At 42.5% G+C, this 20462-nt stretch overlaps 1 protein-coding gene across 6 annotated transcripts in view; it reads left to right on the top strand.

The window, feature by feature from the left end:
• The first annotated feature begins 10169 nt into the window (after positions 1-10169).
• Positions 10170-20462, top strand: part of LOC311033526 (transcription factor COE3) — a 124793-nt gene continuing 114500 nt past the window's right edge. For all 6 annotated transcript variants that reach the window (XM_084041071.1, XM_084041069.1, XM_084041073.1 and 3 more), the window contains exon 1: positions 10170-10789. In XM_084041071.1, coding sequence (XP_083897197.1) covers positions 10656-10789 — 134 coding nt within the window. In that variant the 5' untranslated portion in view covers positions 10170-10655. The remainder of the gene's footprint in view (positions 10790-20462) is intronic.

Here is a 20462-nt window from a genome sequence, read left to right as displayed (position 1 = left end):
TGCCCATGATAGCTGAGACAACAGTATTTAGCCAACGTTTTTGCTTTTGTCTTTTGCAATCCTCCCAATTGCAGGCCACGGAGCACAAGTTTGTGAACGTGGCCCAGACTCCCAAACACAAGGACAATAAGTTATATTCCCAAGGCATTAATATGTTCCACCAAATGCTGATATTTTGATAAGTTTGGATGTAAAATAAGTGTACATATACAAATCAAATGGGCAGCCTATTTCAAAGATAGTAAAGTTTTTTTCTAATTTAATTAATGAACACAATATCTGGGGTATTTGGAATGTCTTGCAGTGAATTGACATGTGTGTCATTGTGACAGTCTAGTTTTACAGTGCTGTGTTTATACATTTTTGTTGTCCTTTCCTGTACTTCTCTGATCTTGTCCGAGACCAGATCCACCAGATGGTCATGTCTGCCTGGCAATGTACAGTCCTTTATAGTGGCTGCAACCATTTAAGATGTGTGTGTGTGACTGTCTCTTTGTCATGTGGTACTGGGTGTAGGATACAGTGTGGGTCATGTTCTGATTGGTACCAGGTTGCCAAGTTGAACTTGGTCGGCAGCACTTGTAAACAAGCTTTAATGGTGAAAATAAGAATGTCCTCACCAATGGTGTTATTTGAGAGGACAGAATGTGAAAGATAGATATAGATAGAGAAAGCGATATACAATTCCAATCAATTAATCAATATCGTTTCTACGATGTATGTATGTATGTATGTCAATGGTCAGAAGTGAAAGCACTTTGGTCCAAAATATAAAGCGTAGTGAGCTGCCTGGTATAGTGCTTCCATGACGACTGTAAAGTTGACCGATTGGCCAAGGCTCCAAAAATCGGACCAGTCCAGGAATGCAGGTTTTTAATATTTATTTACCTTCACTACCACCAATAAAAAGATTCACAGTGCGCCTAGGCAGAGACGAGACGACAACTTGACAAAAAAATTAACTGGCCAAAAATAACTTCAAAATCCAAAAATATAGGAAATGAGAAATGAACACATGGAAGCTAAGTAAGGAAACACAACAAACCAAGAACTTAAGATAACTGAAAACAGGCTCTGCCTTCCATGAAGGCCCTGGCAGCCTCCCGAACTGAAATTCTTCATAGGTGGGACAAACTAACTAATTTAAAGGTAGGGTAAGTGATATTTTTGGGTTAAAACAAAAAGTATTTTGTTAAAACGTTAAAGCACTATATTCTGATAGTAATCATTGCTATAGAGTGATTGTTCAGTAACAGGAGTCTCCCCGTCTCTCCAGCTCTTTAATAAACAGAAAATACATTTTCCGGTAGGTGTCAAAATCTCAGCCAATCAGGAGAAAGTACCCATTTTTAAGCTTCATTTTTATAGTGTTCCAGTTCCAATTTTGCCTGCTCATTTCTTAGTGTCATCACTTCCAATTTCACTTGTTTAATCTATATCCTGATTGAGTTCTCTATCCTGATTGGATAAAATTGGAAATGAAACTGAAACTGAAACAAAAATGCATTTTCTGTTGTATAAAGAGCTGGAGAGACAAGGAGACTCCTTTTACTGAACAAACACTCTATAGCAATGAGTACTATCAGAATATAGAGCAATTTAACACTTATTTTAACCAAAGAAAATCCCTTACCCTACCTTTAACTCAAATACGGATAACAAGGGGCCCATGCGTTATTTTACACAATGAACTAATCTTTTACCATTAAAAATCATATTTCTTTCTGGGCACCCATACATTCACAAGACAATCAAAAACACATTTATTTTAACCCCTGAAACCAAACACCCCTTCTCCTCCTCCACAGTACTTGTCACCTTCCCAATTAACAGGATTGCCAGCACTGCAGGAGGAGGCACAGGTGACCTACAATCAATTTAACATCACAGTTTCAACAAACAAATAAACATGTTTAAAATATGTGTAGTCCTTCAATGTTCAACAATGCATATGTACCAATGATAAAACATTCAACACTGACGCTACTAAAACAGTCACCTCCCAACCGGTTTGATGGTCCTCAATTAATAGGAAGCAGCTGTGTAGCTTGTGTGTTTGCAGTGTCTCATATGCATGATATCTACCTTACAATTTGAATCCACTGTCGAATGTTTGCGTGTGTGTAAGTTCCATCACTGTTGCCAGATTGCGCGCGAGCAACAAGCAACCAGCTTGATGCAAAAACACCGCCCTGCGCACTGCGCATGCGTCGCCGCACTTTCCCCAACCAATTACACGCCACTTCACGCTTACAACTCCTGGACATGGCAACCCCGGCAACCCCGCCCCCCATCCAAATACTGTCTGTCTGACTCTTTGGGAGGGTTGAACGCAGCGCGCGCCGTCTCGCTGGGCTGAGCGTGCTGCTTCATCAATCTGTGCCGCACATTCTGCTCCTGCAAGAGCCTGTGTGAATACATAGATAGATGAACGGGAAATGTGTCCGTCTCTCAGTTTGCTTTCGTTTTCGGTTTGCGTCTGGAAACACTGTTGCTCTCGCTTTTGGTTTGCGTGTCCAAAACATCTACAGCCCACTTCACGAGAGCCTCGCGCCAGCGACTAGACGGAAGGGTCGCGTAGCGACCCGCACCTCTAGTTGTTCTACAACTACATTCTCCAAAGCCCCGCCCTGCCTGCCGCGCGATTGGCTGAATGCAAAAACTAGAAAACAAGGACTCCGCCCCAGAGGGGACAATGGGGGCGTTGTCACATTCTGGGCATAGCAGTGGCAGCCATTTTCTGGTTCCACTTCAAAATATTCAATGCATTTTTCCCATTGACATTTCAAAAAATATTGATATCAATTATTTTAAGTCTAGAATCAAGCCATCCTGGGTCCTGGTGAATCATGACCATAAAAGGTTTGATTCTGTGAAAAAACTTTTTTGAAAACGGCAAAACAAAGGGTATTAATTCAATATAGTATATCATATAATTAAATATAAAATAAAAACAAATCACAGAAAAAAATGTTTAATGGTCAGGATTCACCAGGACCCTGGACCACTGCTATGCCCTATTGACCCCTTAACAGACAACGTCACGCTGGTTGCAAGCGTCATACTGCGCAAGCGTCAAACCCATTCTGTCAGGTCTAGGTAGGGCGCGCAGCACTAGCCAACACACGACGAAACAACAGGCTGTGATTGTATGAAACAATCACCTGTGCATCCAGTCTCAATGTTGGTAAACAAATAATTGGTCTATACAGCCAAGAAGCCTATCTTTCCAACTAGTTAGGTGGCGTAGCTCGTTAAGCATTAGACAGCCGACCCCAACCTCCGGCGATTGATCTCCACTGCTGGCACTCTTTTTCCGACAACTGTGGACAATTGTTTTTTTGCCGATAAAGTGTAGTTTTGGACCACGACGGAGGCGCGTAGTCTTCACAACGTTCAGCACGGCAACTCGCTTGCTTTAGCTCGCTCGGTGGTGCCTCTTGTGGCTCAAGTTCGCTTGAGCCTACTCAGCGCCGTCATATTTTGGGGCGAGCGTTTGCCCCAACTGCCACTCAAAGTGACTACTGGCCAATCACAGCACATCTTTTCGGGGACTTGGCAGAATCTACGCGTCTCAAATTAGGGCTATAGAGCACAGGCTGCCCCGTGACAAGGACGATTTGAAAAAGAGTGGAGAGTGATTAGTGATTTCCTTGGCCTATTGGCATGCAAAAAGGTTTGATGCTGATTGGTCCAGCGATTTATAAGATTAGCTTCTCACACAGACAGACAGACAGACAGACAGATAGAGACACACGCACGCACGCACGCATGCACGCGCACACACACACACACACACACACACACACACACACACACGGCCGACAATATCATCTCTGTTTCCAGCCCTCGACCTGGCGGAGATAGCCAAAATGAGTGTAGCCTACTGTAGGGCGTAGGCCTACAACAGTGGTTCTCAAAGTGGGTTCAGGGGACCCCCATGTGGATCCTTGAGGGGGTTCCAGGGGGGCCCGAGCATCAGAATCAATGTAACCACTTTCATATACATTGGCGAAATAGCCAATCTACAACTGTAATTCTCATTATCAAGTACAGCTATGTAAAACATACGGGATTGTGTGTAATTTGCTGGATTCCCCACTAGAGGGCAGTCGTCCCCTTCAGTTATGCAGTGACTGCAAATTCTCCTCTTAGAAGCATCTCACCTTCACAATCACACTCTGCCAGGCTATACCATTTAATGCTTTTGCAAATGATTTATGCATTGGTCGATTATTTGACAAATACAACCGTAACTATTTTTCATTCAGTCATTCGTGACTGGACTTTATCAATGGTAAATTAGGCAGGCTATATAGGTATATTGAAAATGTGTCAGGCCCCTGAAACTAACTCTAACTTCAAACCGATCCTTCTATAACATTTTGTGAGGCCCACACTTATAAATTCCTCCCGTATATGTAGTAAAAACCACATAGCTGAATTATTGAATGACATTGATTTACAACCCAAACCTGAGGAAAGTGTCCTGATTGAGCAATTCAGTCCCATTCGACCCAACTCCAGTAGGCTCTCTCTGGACATGAAACAGACTGATGTGATAAAACCAGTTGGTGTGGTGTCAAAGTAGAGTTTTTATTGACATGATTTTGATAAACCTACATCGCCAAAACAAGTGTGAAATAAAAAACAAAATAATTATGTAGGCTACAATTAAATAACTGTGTGTGTGTGTGTGTGTGTGTGTGTGTGTGTGTGTGTGTGTGTGTGTGTGTGTGTGTGTGTGTGTGTGTGTGTGTGTGTGTGTGTGTGTGTGTGTGTGTGTGTGTGTGTGTGCAAACTAGACTACTTTGTGTTCATTAATGAAATGAGAAATTCTGTTATGGAAATACGCTGCCCATTTGATTTGTATTTGTACACTTGTTTCACATCCAAATCAGAAAGGTATCATGGCCTTAGGATATAAATGTCAACTTAATGTCCTTTCGTTTAGTCTGAGCGACGTTCACAAACTTGTGCTCCGGGGACTGCAATTGGGAGGATTACAAAAGAAATGAAAAAAAGTAGGCTAAATCTGAAGAAGACGATGTTTCATATATCCTTGAGTAGTGAAGGGAAAAATCTGTCACTTTCTGTATATTGTATAGTAAGTCATCAATGTGCTATCTTTTTCCTCTGTGTGTGTGAATAAGCATGTGTTGTACCTGGTTTGACCATAATGTAATCTCTTGTTCTGATCAGTGTTTGGATCTGTTTTGCGCTTTTTGTGCAGATACAAATAGAATAATTAAAGTGTGCGTGCGTGCGTGTGTGTGTGTGTGTGTGTGAGCCTAATGTGGTAGGTGGGACAGAGCGAGGCCAACGGGCAGGGTGGTGTTGTAGGTGGTTGAGAGGTTAAACGCTCCTCAGATGGTTGAAAGGGGGTCAAGGCCCCTCACGGCAGGCGGTCTGAAGCTGTGAGCGGGTAGTGCTCGGCTTTAGGTTGGGATACACTGATCAAGGGGGCTTTGATTCCATATCAGCCTGGAGGAGCTGAGAAGAAAGAGGAAGGATTTGTTTGGATTCTCACATTTAGCCTTTGTTAAGCAAAGCCTGATAGAATGCTAAAAAGTGTGTTTAACATTTTCTACATGCAACATTTTTGATCACAACAGAAGACACGTGCAGCTGTGGATCAGTGCAGCATGTCCCACCTGCTGGAATGTGCCGATGCCCCCTGATGCAGCCCAGAAGATCTGACAGAATACCCCATCAGCTGTGTGGCCTGTGCTCGATATTGGCAGAATGACATCTGAGATTGGTACGAACTCGTAGAAGAATAACATTTTGTCAGAGTCAAGCTTTTATGATCATGGTGTCCTTAAGGCTTCTGTGCAGCAGTCCACACAATAGTGAGGCTATTTTTCCTTGTTTAAGTACTCTCATATCAGTACATTATCTAAGGACCTGTAGCCTGGATGGGGTGATATTTTGTTTAATTAATTAAGTGTATATCCCATGCACATGAATAGGCCTATATTAAATTACAATAGGCGAACAACTTAATATGACATATTTCAATATAAAAAGTACAAATATAATAATAATAATAATAATAATTTGGCTAAGTGTCGATTGCGAAATTATTTAACCTGTAAAATAATTATAATTTTCACAAATACTGTGAGGATGAAAGATTAAAAGTTATTCTGGTAGAGCTGATATCCATCTGAATGTACTCCTTTGACCGCTAGGTGGCGACATAGGCCCACATCAGAACTCTCCTGGTTCTCCTCACATCAAACCTGAGATAGAACGACGTCTAGACAACAGGAACCAATTTACTTTTTGAATTGCTTCACTAGACCTATTATAGAACAAATATGTTGTTTTCTTCCGCAGCATTTCACGATGATTTTCCACAGTTCAAATGCCAAATACTTTCACGAGACAAATTTCAGGCCCCTTTCAACAGGCCTTTAAAACCCTGGACACACAGGCCTTGCCTGTTCATCCAGTAGCGCTGGTTGTTCGTTTTAGGCCTGTTTGTTCAAACTAATTATAAGCCATAATAAAGATACCTCACAAAAGTGAATTGTGCATTGTATAGTACAATGGTTCTCAACCTTTTCAGACCGTGACCCCCCAAAATAATAAATATTTGAACTGGGGACCCCCCACCGTGACAAGTTTGTAGGAGTTTAGGCATTCAGTTTTGTTTGACTCGGTTCCACCACAGATACATATTGTGAAAATAGCCGATCTATAAGCTCACAGCACCTTGCGTCGTGCTATTTTCTCAAATGTTGCCTCTTTCTTATATATTATTTGACAATTTGGCCAATGTTCGACCAGTTTTTATAGTATAGTTTGTTAATGCAGTAATGGTCTTTTTTCTTTTTCTTTAAGGTATTAGAAAGGTCTTAAAAGTCCTTAAATTGTCACTTCATTGTCATCTAGGGACCCCCAAAATCATGTTGGGAGTCCCAACCCACAGGTTGAGAACCACTGGTATAGTAACCAAGTAAACTGGTCTGGTGTGCATTGGTTTGCAACAGACCAAAGGCGCCGCTGGTGTCTGTGGTATTTTCTGTAACACACTGACTCAGATGAAGAAAACTTTGGTGAATTGTGAGGTGCGGATCAGATGATGGCTCTGCTGCCTCAACATTTCAAATGTCACAGGGGAATTTGATCCGCTCTTTTTCATTCTGTCCGAGTTATAAGAAGCCACAGGACGCCGTAAATTCACCAGATTATAGAATAGAGACCCCTCCATCATGACTCCTTTGGGAATCCTATCCCGGCTGGACGGTTTGGCCTTCACTTCCCATCTTTAACCCCGCTCACAGTGAAAGAATCACGAACAGGCCAACTTCAAATAAATGAATTAAATAATAATAGCCTAATAATAATATTAAGGGTAATAATAATAATAATAATAATAATAATAATAATAATAATAATAATATAACAACAACAACAACAACAATAGCCTAATAATCATCATCATTATTGTTCAAATGCCGGTGGAATTTAATATTGGCAGAATTGTGATGCAGATAGTTAAATAACAGATGTGGCGACAGTAGACTAATAAAGTATTCTCCGAAATAACATAGCCTATAGTAACCGGGCGAGCTTTGAACAAAGGTCTACATTTTAACGAATAATAATATTAATAATTATTAGCTATAATTATTATTATTCCATTAGACCATTAATTTCCAATGCATATTGGCTATGCCTTAATCATTAGCCAGCCGATTTAAAGAGAATCATCACATGTCCACGGCAGTATAGGCTATCGGAAAACATCTCTTCAAAACATGTTTGGCAGCGTTTCATTGACTTTCTCTTTTTCACAGAGAAATATTTTCCTTGGTATCCAGACGCTTGGTGTTCCCTGGAGGATATCCTCGGTCTCGGAAGTCAGCGAGGCTAAAGTTTGATAAATATTTAATCAGCGTTGCTGCGGAGTTTTGCTAATTAACGTAATTTTAGACTTGCCACGAAAATGACTGCTGAAAATGTTGGAAACCAAAAATGAAAAGCGAATCGCATAACAGTTATCTGCAATGGCATTTTGCAAATATTATTATTATTGACATTCGTGTTGTTGTGATTATTGCCTATTAATGTGTCATTCTTATTGCCTAATTAAGACATTTCAAGATTGGTTTTGAAAATAGCCGATCTACAAGCTCACAACCATGGGGATGCAAGCACTATGAGCTTGTAGATCTGCTATTTTACATCTATAAAAAAGTGACATTTTAAAAACATTTTAACATCACAAATCTGGCACAGGGGTCCCTGGCTCAAAATATTTTCAGATGGCCTATTAGATGGGCTAATCATTTAATCTGTGCACATAATAATAATAATAATAATAATAATATAGGCTACATGGCCTAGCCCGTTCACATGAATGTCAACTGCATGAATGAAAATATCTAAAGTAATGAGTAGCTAGATGAATGATCAGAGAGCGGCCAAATTATTACAGTAATCACGAGCTCCGGTGCTGCTGTAGACCTATACCGACGGCCGGCCAAACTACTGCCTATTAGCGGCTCTCCCACCTGGTGTATGATCACGGGAGCTCTCGCTCCTTCTCGCTCTCCTTCTGTGTGTGTGTGTGTGTGTGTGTGTGTGTGTGTGTGTGTGTGTGTGTGTGTGTGTGTGTGTGTGTGTGTGTGTGTGTGTGTGTGTGTGCGTGTGCGTGCGTGCATGCGTAACTCTGAGAGTATACAAATGTAACAAAATAGACCCAAAAGGGTCCATTTGGTTACTCCCAGAGTTACAAAGGGATCAAATGAACACTGAGGATTTGTGGACACTGTGTGTGTGTGTGTGTGTGTGTGTGTGTGTGTGTGTGTGTGTGTGTGTGTGTGTGTGTGTGTGTGTGTGTGTGTGTGTGTGTGTGTGTGTGTGTGTGTGTGTGTGTGTGTGTGTGTGTGTGTGTGTGTGTGTGTGTGTGTGTGTGTGTGTGTGCGTGCACACGCGTGCGCGCGTCAGTTACAGCCATATGTCCATGCGTAAAATTGCAAATTTGTGCCATGCAGGGACTGTACTCGGGATGTCATATTGTTGGATCTGTATTAAATGTTTTCATTGATCCACTGTCTGCATCAGCCACAAAAACCTTGAAGGCACCACCGAACTAAACAACACTTAACCGCTGCAAGGATGTGGGTGTATATAGCCTATAGTTATAGATAGACAGATGTATCAGTGGTTCTCTCAGCCAGTGGTTCGGGGACCACCAGTGGTCCTTGAGGGGGTTCCAGGTGGTCCCCAGCTAAATGATGGAGAGTTGGTGGCCAAATGGACCCTTATTAGATCTTTAACTCTTGAGAGTGTAAAATGAAACCGAATGGACCCTTTGTCCATTCGGTTTCATTTTACGCTTTCGGGAGTTAAATTATTGTTAAACATCTGCATTACTTAATTTACAAGAAGTCTACACAATTATAGAATGTAGAAGAATAGTCATTTTTGAACAATTTTTGCCTGTTATCTCCTACATCAACACAGCATGAAACTGTGGACAAAATCTAAAAAGTCTGAGAGGCTAAATCTTATCAAATGGTGAATCCGTGGCTCAAATGCCGAATAAGTAGGCTAATGGACCTTGATATGAAAAGGGTTGAAAACCACTGGTGTAAAATGAAGCAAGATGTTTCAGCGCTGAATGGGATTCAGTGTTGATGTCAGATTGTCAGGTGATGGACAAGCATAGTTAACACATCCATGCTATGGACCACTTGAGAAAGTATTGAGGAACGTGCTAATGTTCAAATCACGCCTATAGCCACAGGGATCTTAATGAGGTGCTTCATCTCTGTGTGTCTATATTCATGAAGCGTCCGTCCACGCACGCACAGGGGCTGGTCCTGTATGGGGCAACATGCAGGAAACCTTTTTTTGCGGTGAATTCAAAAAATGACGTAAGGCGTGACTTCGGCCAATGGGAGGCGAGGGACGGAATTGATATTCAAATGGCTTTTCCTTTTTTGGGACAGGCCCCGCCCACGTCAGGACCATGCTTGTCCCCCCCCCCCCGAGAGCACTAGAGCCTTCGAACCCGAGAGAAGGTGCTCTCCGCTGGGACAGAGGCAGCAGAAAGAAGCGGGGAGGGAGGGGAGGGAATGAGATTTCTTGCTACCCAATCCCCCTTTTCCCCCGGGAGAGCAGCAAGCCTTCCATGGTCCGTCCCTCCCTCTTGTTTGGTAATCATTTCATTTTACTCCTTTTTGAAGCAGTCGCTCGTGTTATCCCACTTTTCATTTCACGATCCCGTGCGCGTGTGGTGCTCGCCTTCTTCTTCTGATCAGCATCGGCATCTCCCCTCTCCTCTGTCCTCCTCCCGACGAGAAGGTCTCCTAGATCCCGGTTGATTCTCCTCCTGTCCTTGGAGATGCTTTAACTGTTCTAACATTCGCCCTCTCTCTCCACCCTCTCTTTCAACTTGAGAGACCGGCACTGAACTGGTGCTGGAATTTAAAATAAAGCGGAAAACCCTGAGGGATACACGGCAGCGCTCGTCTCTGGATAAGGACCGCTATAGCGTTTCCCCCTTGTTGCACTTTGGGGAAGAAGCTCCTTCCCCTGTTCACTTTGCCTCGTCGTTAATCCAGGTGGCCTTGCCTTTTTGAGTGGCGGTGCACGGAGGATTATTTTGGAGAGAGCTCCCAGAAGGCTATACTTTCATGTTCTCCATCCAGGACAGTCTCCCGCGGGGAGCCCTGACCATGAAGGAGGAACCGCTGACGAGCGGCATGACGCCGGTCCGCTCGTGGATGCAGAGCGCGGGGATTTTGGACGCGAACACGGCTGCCCAAAGGTAAATAATAATCACGTATGAACGATCAGTTGATTTAGGAAGGCGACATCACGGCACATTCCCCCAGCAAATAGCCCCGTCATTATGTCCCTGGTCAACCCGCTCTCACTCCAATGTGTCACATTGTGCCGCTCTTCTCAGTAGCCCTGAAACGTCAAGTTTCGACATGACGGGACGCCCTGAAAGTCAAGTTTTGACATGACGGGACGCAGCGTTGTCAATTAAATTCGGGATTCGAGCAACGAGCTGCAGTCCAGAGCATTCATGTGAACAAACAGAGAAACCACTTTAGCCTACTTTAGATACAGTGTTAAATCTACTGCGCACAACGCACCGCTAAAGTTTCTGGTGCCGAGTCTATTTTATAGACGAACTACTCTGAATTGTTTGTAAGATCCATTCTGTTAACTCATGATGAAGATCAGCTCTGGGGGCTCTCCTCTCCTCTCCTCTTCTCTCCTCTTCTCTCCTCTCCTCTCCTCTTCTCTTCTCTTCTCTTCTCTTCTCTTCTCTTCTCTTCTCCTCTCCTCTGCTTTCAATTTGACCCTGGAATTACACTCACTAAATAAACTGGATGCGTGCGTGGGAAAATTGACAATACTTCGCCTATATGCGCTCCACGTGCGTCAAAAGTGTTTCTCTCTCTCTATGCTTAAACTTGGGCATGTGCACGCGCACGGCCCATGCTAAAAATATTGACTTGGAAAAGAAAGAGAGAAAAAGATGAAATTGATAATAATAGTAAAACTTTTATTTTATTTTATTTTTTTACAAATGATGCTGCTCAACCCCATGTCTCTGGAGGTACAGTAGCCAACCAAACCGCCCTCGCACCACAATCAACTCTGAGCAAGCTTTATTTATTTATTATTTTTTTGTAAAACTTTTGTGGAAATAAATTCAAAATTGTGCGCTCCGGTTCAAATGTGTATCTCAGAGTCAGGGCAAGTGAGTAAAGTCATTTGGGAAGTTAATAATTTACTGAATAAGTAAATATTTAAAAACAAATCTGTACATCATAGCCTGAGCTAAAAGTAAATAAAAAAAACCTTAAGGGAGGAGACAAAAATATAACATTTAGGCTAATATGAAGCAAGCCAGATGAGACATCACACATGGCATAGTTATTGGCTATTAAATATTTTATGCAGGACAATTTAATTAATTTCGTGACATGTAATTTCAAAATGCACTTACGCCATTGTTTGTTAACTGTTCTAAGTTGTAAGGGATATGCTCATGGACCTTGCCAAATATTTGTTGATGATTTAGATATTTTGATTCAGACACTGTTAACTTCAATGAAAGAAAGAAAAACGTCCAATGAATACATACACATTTCAACAAAGTAGGCCTATTTTGTTTCTATGTTGTGTGACAACACATTTTAATGAGAGTATGCTGACAATAATAGTATTCTTTTTATTTGTGTCAGAACTCTATTCCCACAGTTGATGTGAGTGTGTGTATATTATCCTGAATTTAAAACACAGTTGGGCAAAAAGTTCCTTCTGACTGATATTCTAATCGCCTATACGTAACAACGCATGATGGTTACATTTTGACATTTAATGTAAGCAATTCCATATTAGAGTCCCCTGTAGTGTACTCTGCAGCGAGAGAGTTTGCCAGTCATGCTGAAAACAATGACACCGACAGAGGTCAGAGGATGAGGCGTTTAACGAGCAGCGGGTGTCCGCGTGTATTTGTCACACTGTCACACCGTGGCACGCCACGCGGACACCCACCCGTTCAGTAGCGGCTTCATTTGACACATCCCGCGCGCCTTTTACGCGCGCTGTCTAAAGGTCGTATAGGTGCTATATGGAGCTTTATTTTATTTTTTCAAGTCTGAATTGTTGTCTTAAACCTGTATTAGTAGCCTAGAGTTATCACTCTCGAACACATATATTATATAGCCTGCTGTTTTTAAAGTTATTATTCAATTGCTATAGCCTGATAAAATAGGCTTTTGAAACCACCTGTGCCACCAAGGCCTATATAACCGTTTTTTTGTTGTTGTTAGAATTACATTTAAAATGTGTGATATTAATCACAGTATTATACAAAATGAACCAATGCCACAGCAGCACATAAATATATAAGGCTACACTCTGCCCATCAAGTTATTGTTACCTGATAAAGTTGAAATTAAGCTCTGTTCTCAGTATTGTTTTTGTTCAAAGGATAATTTCACATTACTGATATAGTGTACATTTATATTATGTAGATATGATTATATCAAATAGCAGCATAGATATATGAAAACAAAAATGCACATTTGCACGGCATATCTAATGTATAGCCTTCATCAAATTGTACAATTATAAATTGTTGCTCATGATGTCAACGTTTTGTGACTTCTAGAAATAATTGTTCTTATACGGAAGACTTTAAAAAAAAATATTAACGTTTTATTTATTTATTTGTCACTATGGCAACTCCATTCTGTGATGCACAATTTGTTTAAAAATTAGGACATAAAGATGCTCTTTAGAGTATAGTGTTCCCACTCAGTCATCAGTATGAATTGAATTGAACAGAAAAAGTACATAATGTGTGGCTTGTGGGCATTGTACTGTATGTCATATAGACTACTTAATATATAACAGTCAGGTTAGATGTTTTGGACAAGCAGTGTGTCTGTGCCTCAGAGACCTTCTTGCATGCACGGGGGATTACATATCAGTGGACAGAACCAAAGGGTCATTCTATACCAATGCACAACACTCACTCACTGTACATGCAAATTCATTTGCCCTCGCTATGTGATACCCATCGCCTAACGAATGTCTTTTTCTGATAGGCGATATCAGATACAGTCTGGCCATATAGTCCGTTTGATTTGCAATCTCTTGCCAGTAGTGGATTTGGTCAGGGAAGAGGACTTTTGCATTGGGGAAAAATAATGAAAGAGACTTATGGCGCCTTGATTTTTAACTGTAAAGAACAAGTAGAACTTTAGCATTACTGTCTGTCTGTGTAATGTCTGTGTAATGATTAAGAGCGAGTTAATTAACGATGTGGCGTGCAGTATTAGTTCGAATACATGAAGATGTTCATCAATGATACATTATATCAGATAGTTTAATTTGTTTACCGCATGTTGATTCTTAAATGTACACATAAGTCAACGTGGTCATTTGCAGCTGGCAGTTGTCGTATTATACTCAGTAGATTTAGGATTAGTTTGCTTTGCATATCGTCCTGTAAGACACTTACTTCATGTAGGCCATGTGCGCCGTGGTGCCAGAGGCAGGTAGGGGGTCAGTCTCAAGGACACTTGGGCAGGAATAGACACAGCCACAGGCTGACGTTGGGATCGGACCTGTGACATTCCAGTATAGAGGGATGGTTACCACTGCCACACTGACCACCCAAATACCTAGATATCATGTATATGTATTTGGACATATTTATGTACAAATACAGTACATAGTATGTATCTTTGCGCTTTTACATTCATGCGCATGTGTCTGCATATGTTCTTGTGTTTAACATTGTTTGTTTGTTTGTGTGTGTGTGTGTGTGTGTGTGTGTGTGTGTGTGTGTGTGTGTGTGTGTGTGTGTGTGTGTGTGTGTGTGTGTGTGTGTGTGTGTGTGTGTGTGTGTGTGTGTATCCAGTCTCTTGTACGTCCAGCTGTAGGTGAGCAGATTTCCCGGGTGCCCCCCACACTGACACTGTAAACTCTGTAGAATTAATTATGCTACCCCCAACACACACACACACACACACACACACACACACACACACACACACACACACACACACACACAGATCTTTGTCTTTTGGGGTTTAAAAACATCAGGGGCCATAGGGAGGTAGGAGGTATAAGAAGGGTTTGAGTTAATAAAGTACAGCTTCCCAAGCTCAGCAGGGGGGTTTGGGTGCGTGCGTGTATGTGTGTATGAGGAGGGGGGGGGGGGGGGGGGGTAAGGTGACTGATAGCCATCCAGGGACTCCGTGTCCGCAGCACCATTCGTCATTGCCTCAATCATCACCAGTCACTGGCCTCAAAAATACAGAGCCACCGCTCCCCAGTGGGGGACTGCAGTGATGTGGGGAGGGAGGGAAAGAAGCACATTTGTACTTGGAGACATATTTGGAGCGAGTGGCATTGATATATGCCACATGCCATCGCTGAGAGATTTTCATCTGAGTACAGTAAGTTATCATGGCCGGGGAAGATGAAGAGGTCAGCGGAGACGCTTTGATCTAACAGTGGCTTTACTTCCTATTTTTCACTTAATGAGAAAAAGGCACTTTCCAACGCATTTGCGGTTGTCAACACCCCTCTTCCCAGCAAACGCGTGCTCACACACACAGACAAACACACACACACACAAACACAAACACACATGCACGTGCAAACACACATATATACAGACACACACGTATACTACACACACATACTCAATTAAATTCCACTGAGTGTGGCTGAAGTCTGCTGCTAAAAGTGTTAAAATAATTAAAATTGCACACGTTTCTTTCCATGGAAAGAGATCCTGTGGCAGTCTTGTTACTGTAAATTCTCAGTAACACGTCGAGGTGTGGCGATAACGTGGAATTGAAGTTGACTCACAGAAATACACCTTAGACGGTCCGTGTTAACTCTTTGTCTAGCTCTGTTGAATGTCAGCGGGCGCAGTTGCACGGCAGAGAGGAGTTAATCAGAACCAAGTGTTCTTTGTGTCCAGATGCCTGACTTTCTAAACGTGTAAACAATTAGCGGGGCCTGTGTGCGGACCACCCTCTCCCTGACCCCCATTAGGAGTGTACAGGTGACTAAACTAATGGTCTCAGCTGTGGCCAAGAAATCTCACGTGTGTGTGTGTGTGTGTGTGTGTGTGTGTGTGTGTGTGTGTGTGTGTGTGTGTGTGTGTGTGTGTGTGTGTGTGTGTGTGTGTGTGTGTGTGTGTGTGTGTGTGTGTGTGTGTGTGTGTGTGTGTGTGTGTGTGTGTGTGTGTGTGTGTGTGTGCGCGCGCGCATGAGGAGTGATTGTGCATATGTGAGAGTCTATGTGTTGGCTGCAGGTGTGTGTGTGCATGCAGGACTGTATCTTTTGTGTCTCTGTGTGTATTGTGCGGGTCAGTTTTGAATGAGTATTACGTTTGTGTATGTGTGTGTACAGCATGTGTGCGTGCGTGCCGTGCACGTGTGTTGTCGTGATTTGTTATTCCCCGGGCAGGTGTGTCTATGTTAAACCTGCGGCAGATATTTGACAGTCTGGTAAAAATGTGGTTGGAGGCAAAGGAAACAGCTGACTGGAGGAAAACTGTGAGATTCAGCCCCAGCTGCTGCAGCCGGGTCTCTCATATAGATCCTGATCTATTTTAGATTGTGATGAATTCACCGTGAGCTGAGATAGCGTGCGCGCGTGGGGAATGTGAGGAATATTTGAAAACAACAAATACAAAACAATAGAAGAACAATTCCAGCTGGTGTTTTCAGGGCACTGAGCCGGCTGACCGTTGTACTCCTTACTGTTGGTTAGACTACTTATACGAAGATCTAGGAATGTTTGCAAAATCTGCACTTGTGCATCGCCGTAAGTCTGAATCAAAAATCAAACAGGCAGTGTTAAGTCCCTCTGACAGAAACTAAAATGCTGTGAAGTTTGCGCACCAAATCTTGTTCACAGTCCACGCTGGCTGCCTCTCTCTGCACAGTAAAATGTATACATTTGTAACTCAAAAAGTGTACACACGTAACCAAATGGGCCCTTACGGGTCCAATCCATTTAGTTACATGTGTACACTCTCAGTGTTGAATTAACACTAAGGACTTTACAGTGTGTGGGTGCCACTGTAGCTTTGATAGAGGCGGCAGTCGGCAGATCCCTGTGAACTCTTGGTGACTGATTTTCATTTGTGCACCTTAATAGTGTGTGTCATTCCTAATTAGCTCAGCTAGCTCGGGGAAACATTGGCTCGATGCTGGAATGGCTGTTCTTGTCATGCAGCAATTACCAACAAATTAGTCCTTAAACTGAGAGGTTACTGCAGCATGATGCACTACTGACGGGAGCAGACTGTTGTGTATGTGATGGACATTATGTGTGTGTGTGCGCGTGTGTGTGTGTGTGTGTGTGTGTGTGTGTGTGTGTGTGTGTGTGCACGTGCCTGCCTGAGTTTGTGCGTGCATGCATGCAGGCGTGTGTGTGTGTGTGTGTGTGTGTGTGTGTGTGTGTGTGTGTGTGTGTGTGTGTGTGTGTGTGTGTGTGTGTGTGTGTGTGTGTGTGTGTGTGTGTGTGTGTGTGTGTGTGTGTGTGTGTGTGTGTGTGTGTGTGTGTGTGTGTGTGTGTGTGTGTTTGTCCATGTATGCCTGTTTCCATGTGTCTACACAGTAAAATTCTCAGTATTCATTTAACTCTGAGAGTGTAATAATTGACACGTTTGGACGTGTAAGGGTCAGAGTTAAATTGAGGATTTTATTGTCTGTGTGTGGGCTGTGTGTTTTAATCATGCACGCACGTCTTTGTCTGTGCATTTATGCACATGTGTGTATATGTTTATGTATGTATGTATGCATGCGTGTCCATGCAAGTATATAGTAGGTGTTAAATATGTGAATTTATAAAATTTATGGTGCAATGATTGCGGTTCTGTGTTGGACACTTAAAGCTGTTGCAGGAATGGAAACTATGACCTTTTAGTCGTGTTACAGTCCTATGGCTTTAGAGAAATCTGAAAAATTCTGTGCTTTTACAGAAGATTGATTCAACAGCCTGTTGGGTTGTTTAAGGTGCTTTTAAAACCGGTGTGCTGTAAAAACTAAAGAAAATCTATTTTAAAATGTCTGTTATTTTTACTAGTATCTCAGGCCTCAAAGAGATTTATTCTCGGATTTGTGCTTCGCCGCAAAGATTTCTCATTGTTGACTGCATAAGCATCTCTGCGAGGTTGTCGAATACATTTGGAAACAATATCAAAATGGTCAAAACTTTCTAAAATGTGTTTAATATCCAAAATATATATACAGGAAACATCACTACCTGCACTTGTTTCTGACGTCCCTGATAATAACAAAATATGGTGTGTTTGAGTGTGTTTGTGTGTTTCCTTGGGCGACACTTTTTGACCCAGTCTGATTTCCATTGCGATCCCTAAAACAGCCCGGACAGAGCCTTCACTCCCATCACTCTCCTCCATTGTAGTTTGATTTGTTTTGAGTCTTGTCATGTGAACGCAACACTAGAGAGACATGAGGAAACGCACCGTGATGTTGATATGCTCACCGCCCAGACAAAGTGTCGCTAACAGTTTCATTTTAAAGATGACAACTTAGATTTATCCCCAGACAGAGATGGAGTCACTTTGCTCAAGCGGAGACAAAATACCTTGAAATCTGAGGCAAGTTTACGCCAGCAGAACATGTCAGTGCTCATTGATGTATAATTTCTTCTAGTAACAGTGTGATCGAAAAATATGTCGCTTGGTTGTCACGGCTTGTGACGGTGCAAGGTAAAACAGAGGAGAGGGAAGGAGAGGTGACCGGGAGCCAAGGCGAACATAGCACAGTGAAAGAACATGAACAGGAGAGGTGGCGACGGGTGAGGAGGAGAGAACACAGCTTCATTGTGGCACTCTTATCTTTAAAACCCTGTATTCCAATTCAACAAACTCATGTAAACGCACATTGAGGAGTAGAGAAGGGATGGGGGAGACGATGTGAAGGCACACAGTGAATGGATCAGCAGGAGCGCATACTGTAGAAGAGCAAAGAGGCGTCGGGGTTGGAGTAGCCGTGATGGGTGTTATCACATCACATAACCTCAGAAGAATCTGAGATTACACGCAGACACACACACACACACACACACACACACACACATGCATGCATGCGCACGCGCACACAGATAAGGCCTGTCTTCTCATCGTGTACCAGGCTTCCACTCATTAGCTCATATTACACGGCTAATAAGAGCCAACCAAACAAGCACCAGAGAGAGGGAGAGGTAGAGAGAGAGCGAGGGACAGAGAACGAGAGAGTGCACATCCTTGATTGGGTAAATGTATTCCAGAGTAATTGTGCACCCCTGCATAAATTACTCTTCCCCCATATGCGCGCACACACATACTGTACATGCACAATATGTGCATATTTTAGAGGGCGAAGCCCGACATCTATGGCAATTAGAGTGAGGGGAATGTTTAGCAGCTAGCTAGGGACAAGTGCTGTTTTTTCCCGCACTTCTATTTTTCTGATGTCTTTTTTCCCCCAGCATTCTTTTTTTGCTTGGGCTGGTTTAATACTCTTCGTTTTTTACTTAACACTCCCCCTGCCTCCCCACACTGTTTTTGAACGGAAATAGTTTCTCAAAAAAGATTATTTCAGTGTGGTAAGCACGGTAGTAGGGTAGCCTTTTCACCCCATATCACCCTATCTCTTTCCCCTTTCTCCCTCTATTTGTGGACTAACAATCTGTTTTTGACTTTAAAAGGGAAAACCAAATGATAAAATTCAGATCACTGTGACATGAGTAGTAACAGTAACAGACTGATCCCTTCTCTTTTGTTGTCCTGTGAGGTTGGGTGATTTGTCCACTTGGAGGACCGTACCATGTAACCATCAAATAGAGGGGTGTTTCCACATGTTCATAAGATTTACACTTTCACCGTTTATTTGATTAACACTTTGGCGGTGAGCCAGAACCAAAGTTATTGTTCTGCATGTCCGTATATGTATGTGTGTGTGTGTGTGTGTGTGTGTGTGTGTGTGTGTGTGTGTGTGTGTGTGTGTGTGTGTGTGTGTGTGTGTGTGTGTGTGCGCGTGTGCGTGTGCGTGCATGTGTGCGTGTGTGTAAATAAGGCCATGCTGTATGCCTCATTAGGCTGTTGTGTGTAAGGCAGCAGGCCCCGCTAGTTAAAGACTCAAATGCTGGTCACACCCCATCTCCTATTTGATTAATGCCATGGTGTGTGTGTGTGTGTGTGTGTGTGTGTGTGTGTGTGTGTGTGTGTGTGTGTGTGTGTGTGTGTGTGTGTGTGTGTGTGTGTGTGTGTGTGTGTGTGTGTGTGTGTGTGTGTGTGTGTCTGTCTATGTGTGTGTGTGTGTGTGTGTGTGTGTGTGTGTGTGTGTGCATGCGTACGTGCGAGGGTGCGTGCGTGAGAGAGAGATCGGTATGAGTTTCTGTGTATGACTGTGTGTAATTTTGTGAATATGTAGAGATGTGTATGCATGTACGTCTATGTACATGCAGTTAATCCATAGAGGAATTCTGATCACTCACTGGAGAAGTTTGCATGGTCAGATGTGTTTGGTGAAGATCAGTCCTTAAAACTAAAGATGAACAAAAACATATTATGTAACTAAGCTATAAAGATCAGCAAGCAATTTTCATCAGACACTTTTGTTTCTTTCAACTGAAAAAACGTAATGCATCACAATGCGTCAGGTTAAAAATCTGTTACTTAAAGCAAGCGACACGATATAAAGTATACATTGGCATTGTTTGCACTTGCAGTATGAGATTTTGAGTGCTCCTACTTGGCCACACACACACACACACACACACACACACACACACACACACACACACACACACACACACACACACACACACACACACACACACTCTTCCGGTCTGAGGTGAGTCCAGTTGAAGTCACTGGCTTTTAATTTTTAAATGTAAACTAAATGTAAAACATACAGTATATGTTTTTTTTATGA

This window comes from Gymnoscopelus microlampas (genome assembly GCF_963454915.1).
Source record: "Gymnoscopelus microlampas genome assembly, chromosome: 18".
Classification (NCBI taxonomy): Eukaryota; Metazoa; Chordata; class Actinopteri; order Myctophiformes; family Myctophidae; genus Gymnoscopelus; species Gymnoscopelus microlampas.
The sequence above is the reverse complement of the archived record's forward strand: the minus strand, read 5'-3'. Positions and strand labels throughout refer to the sequence as shown.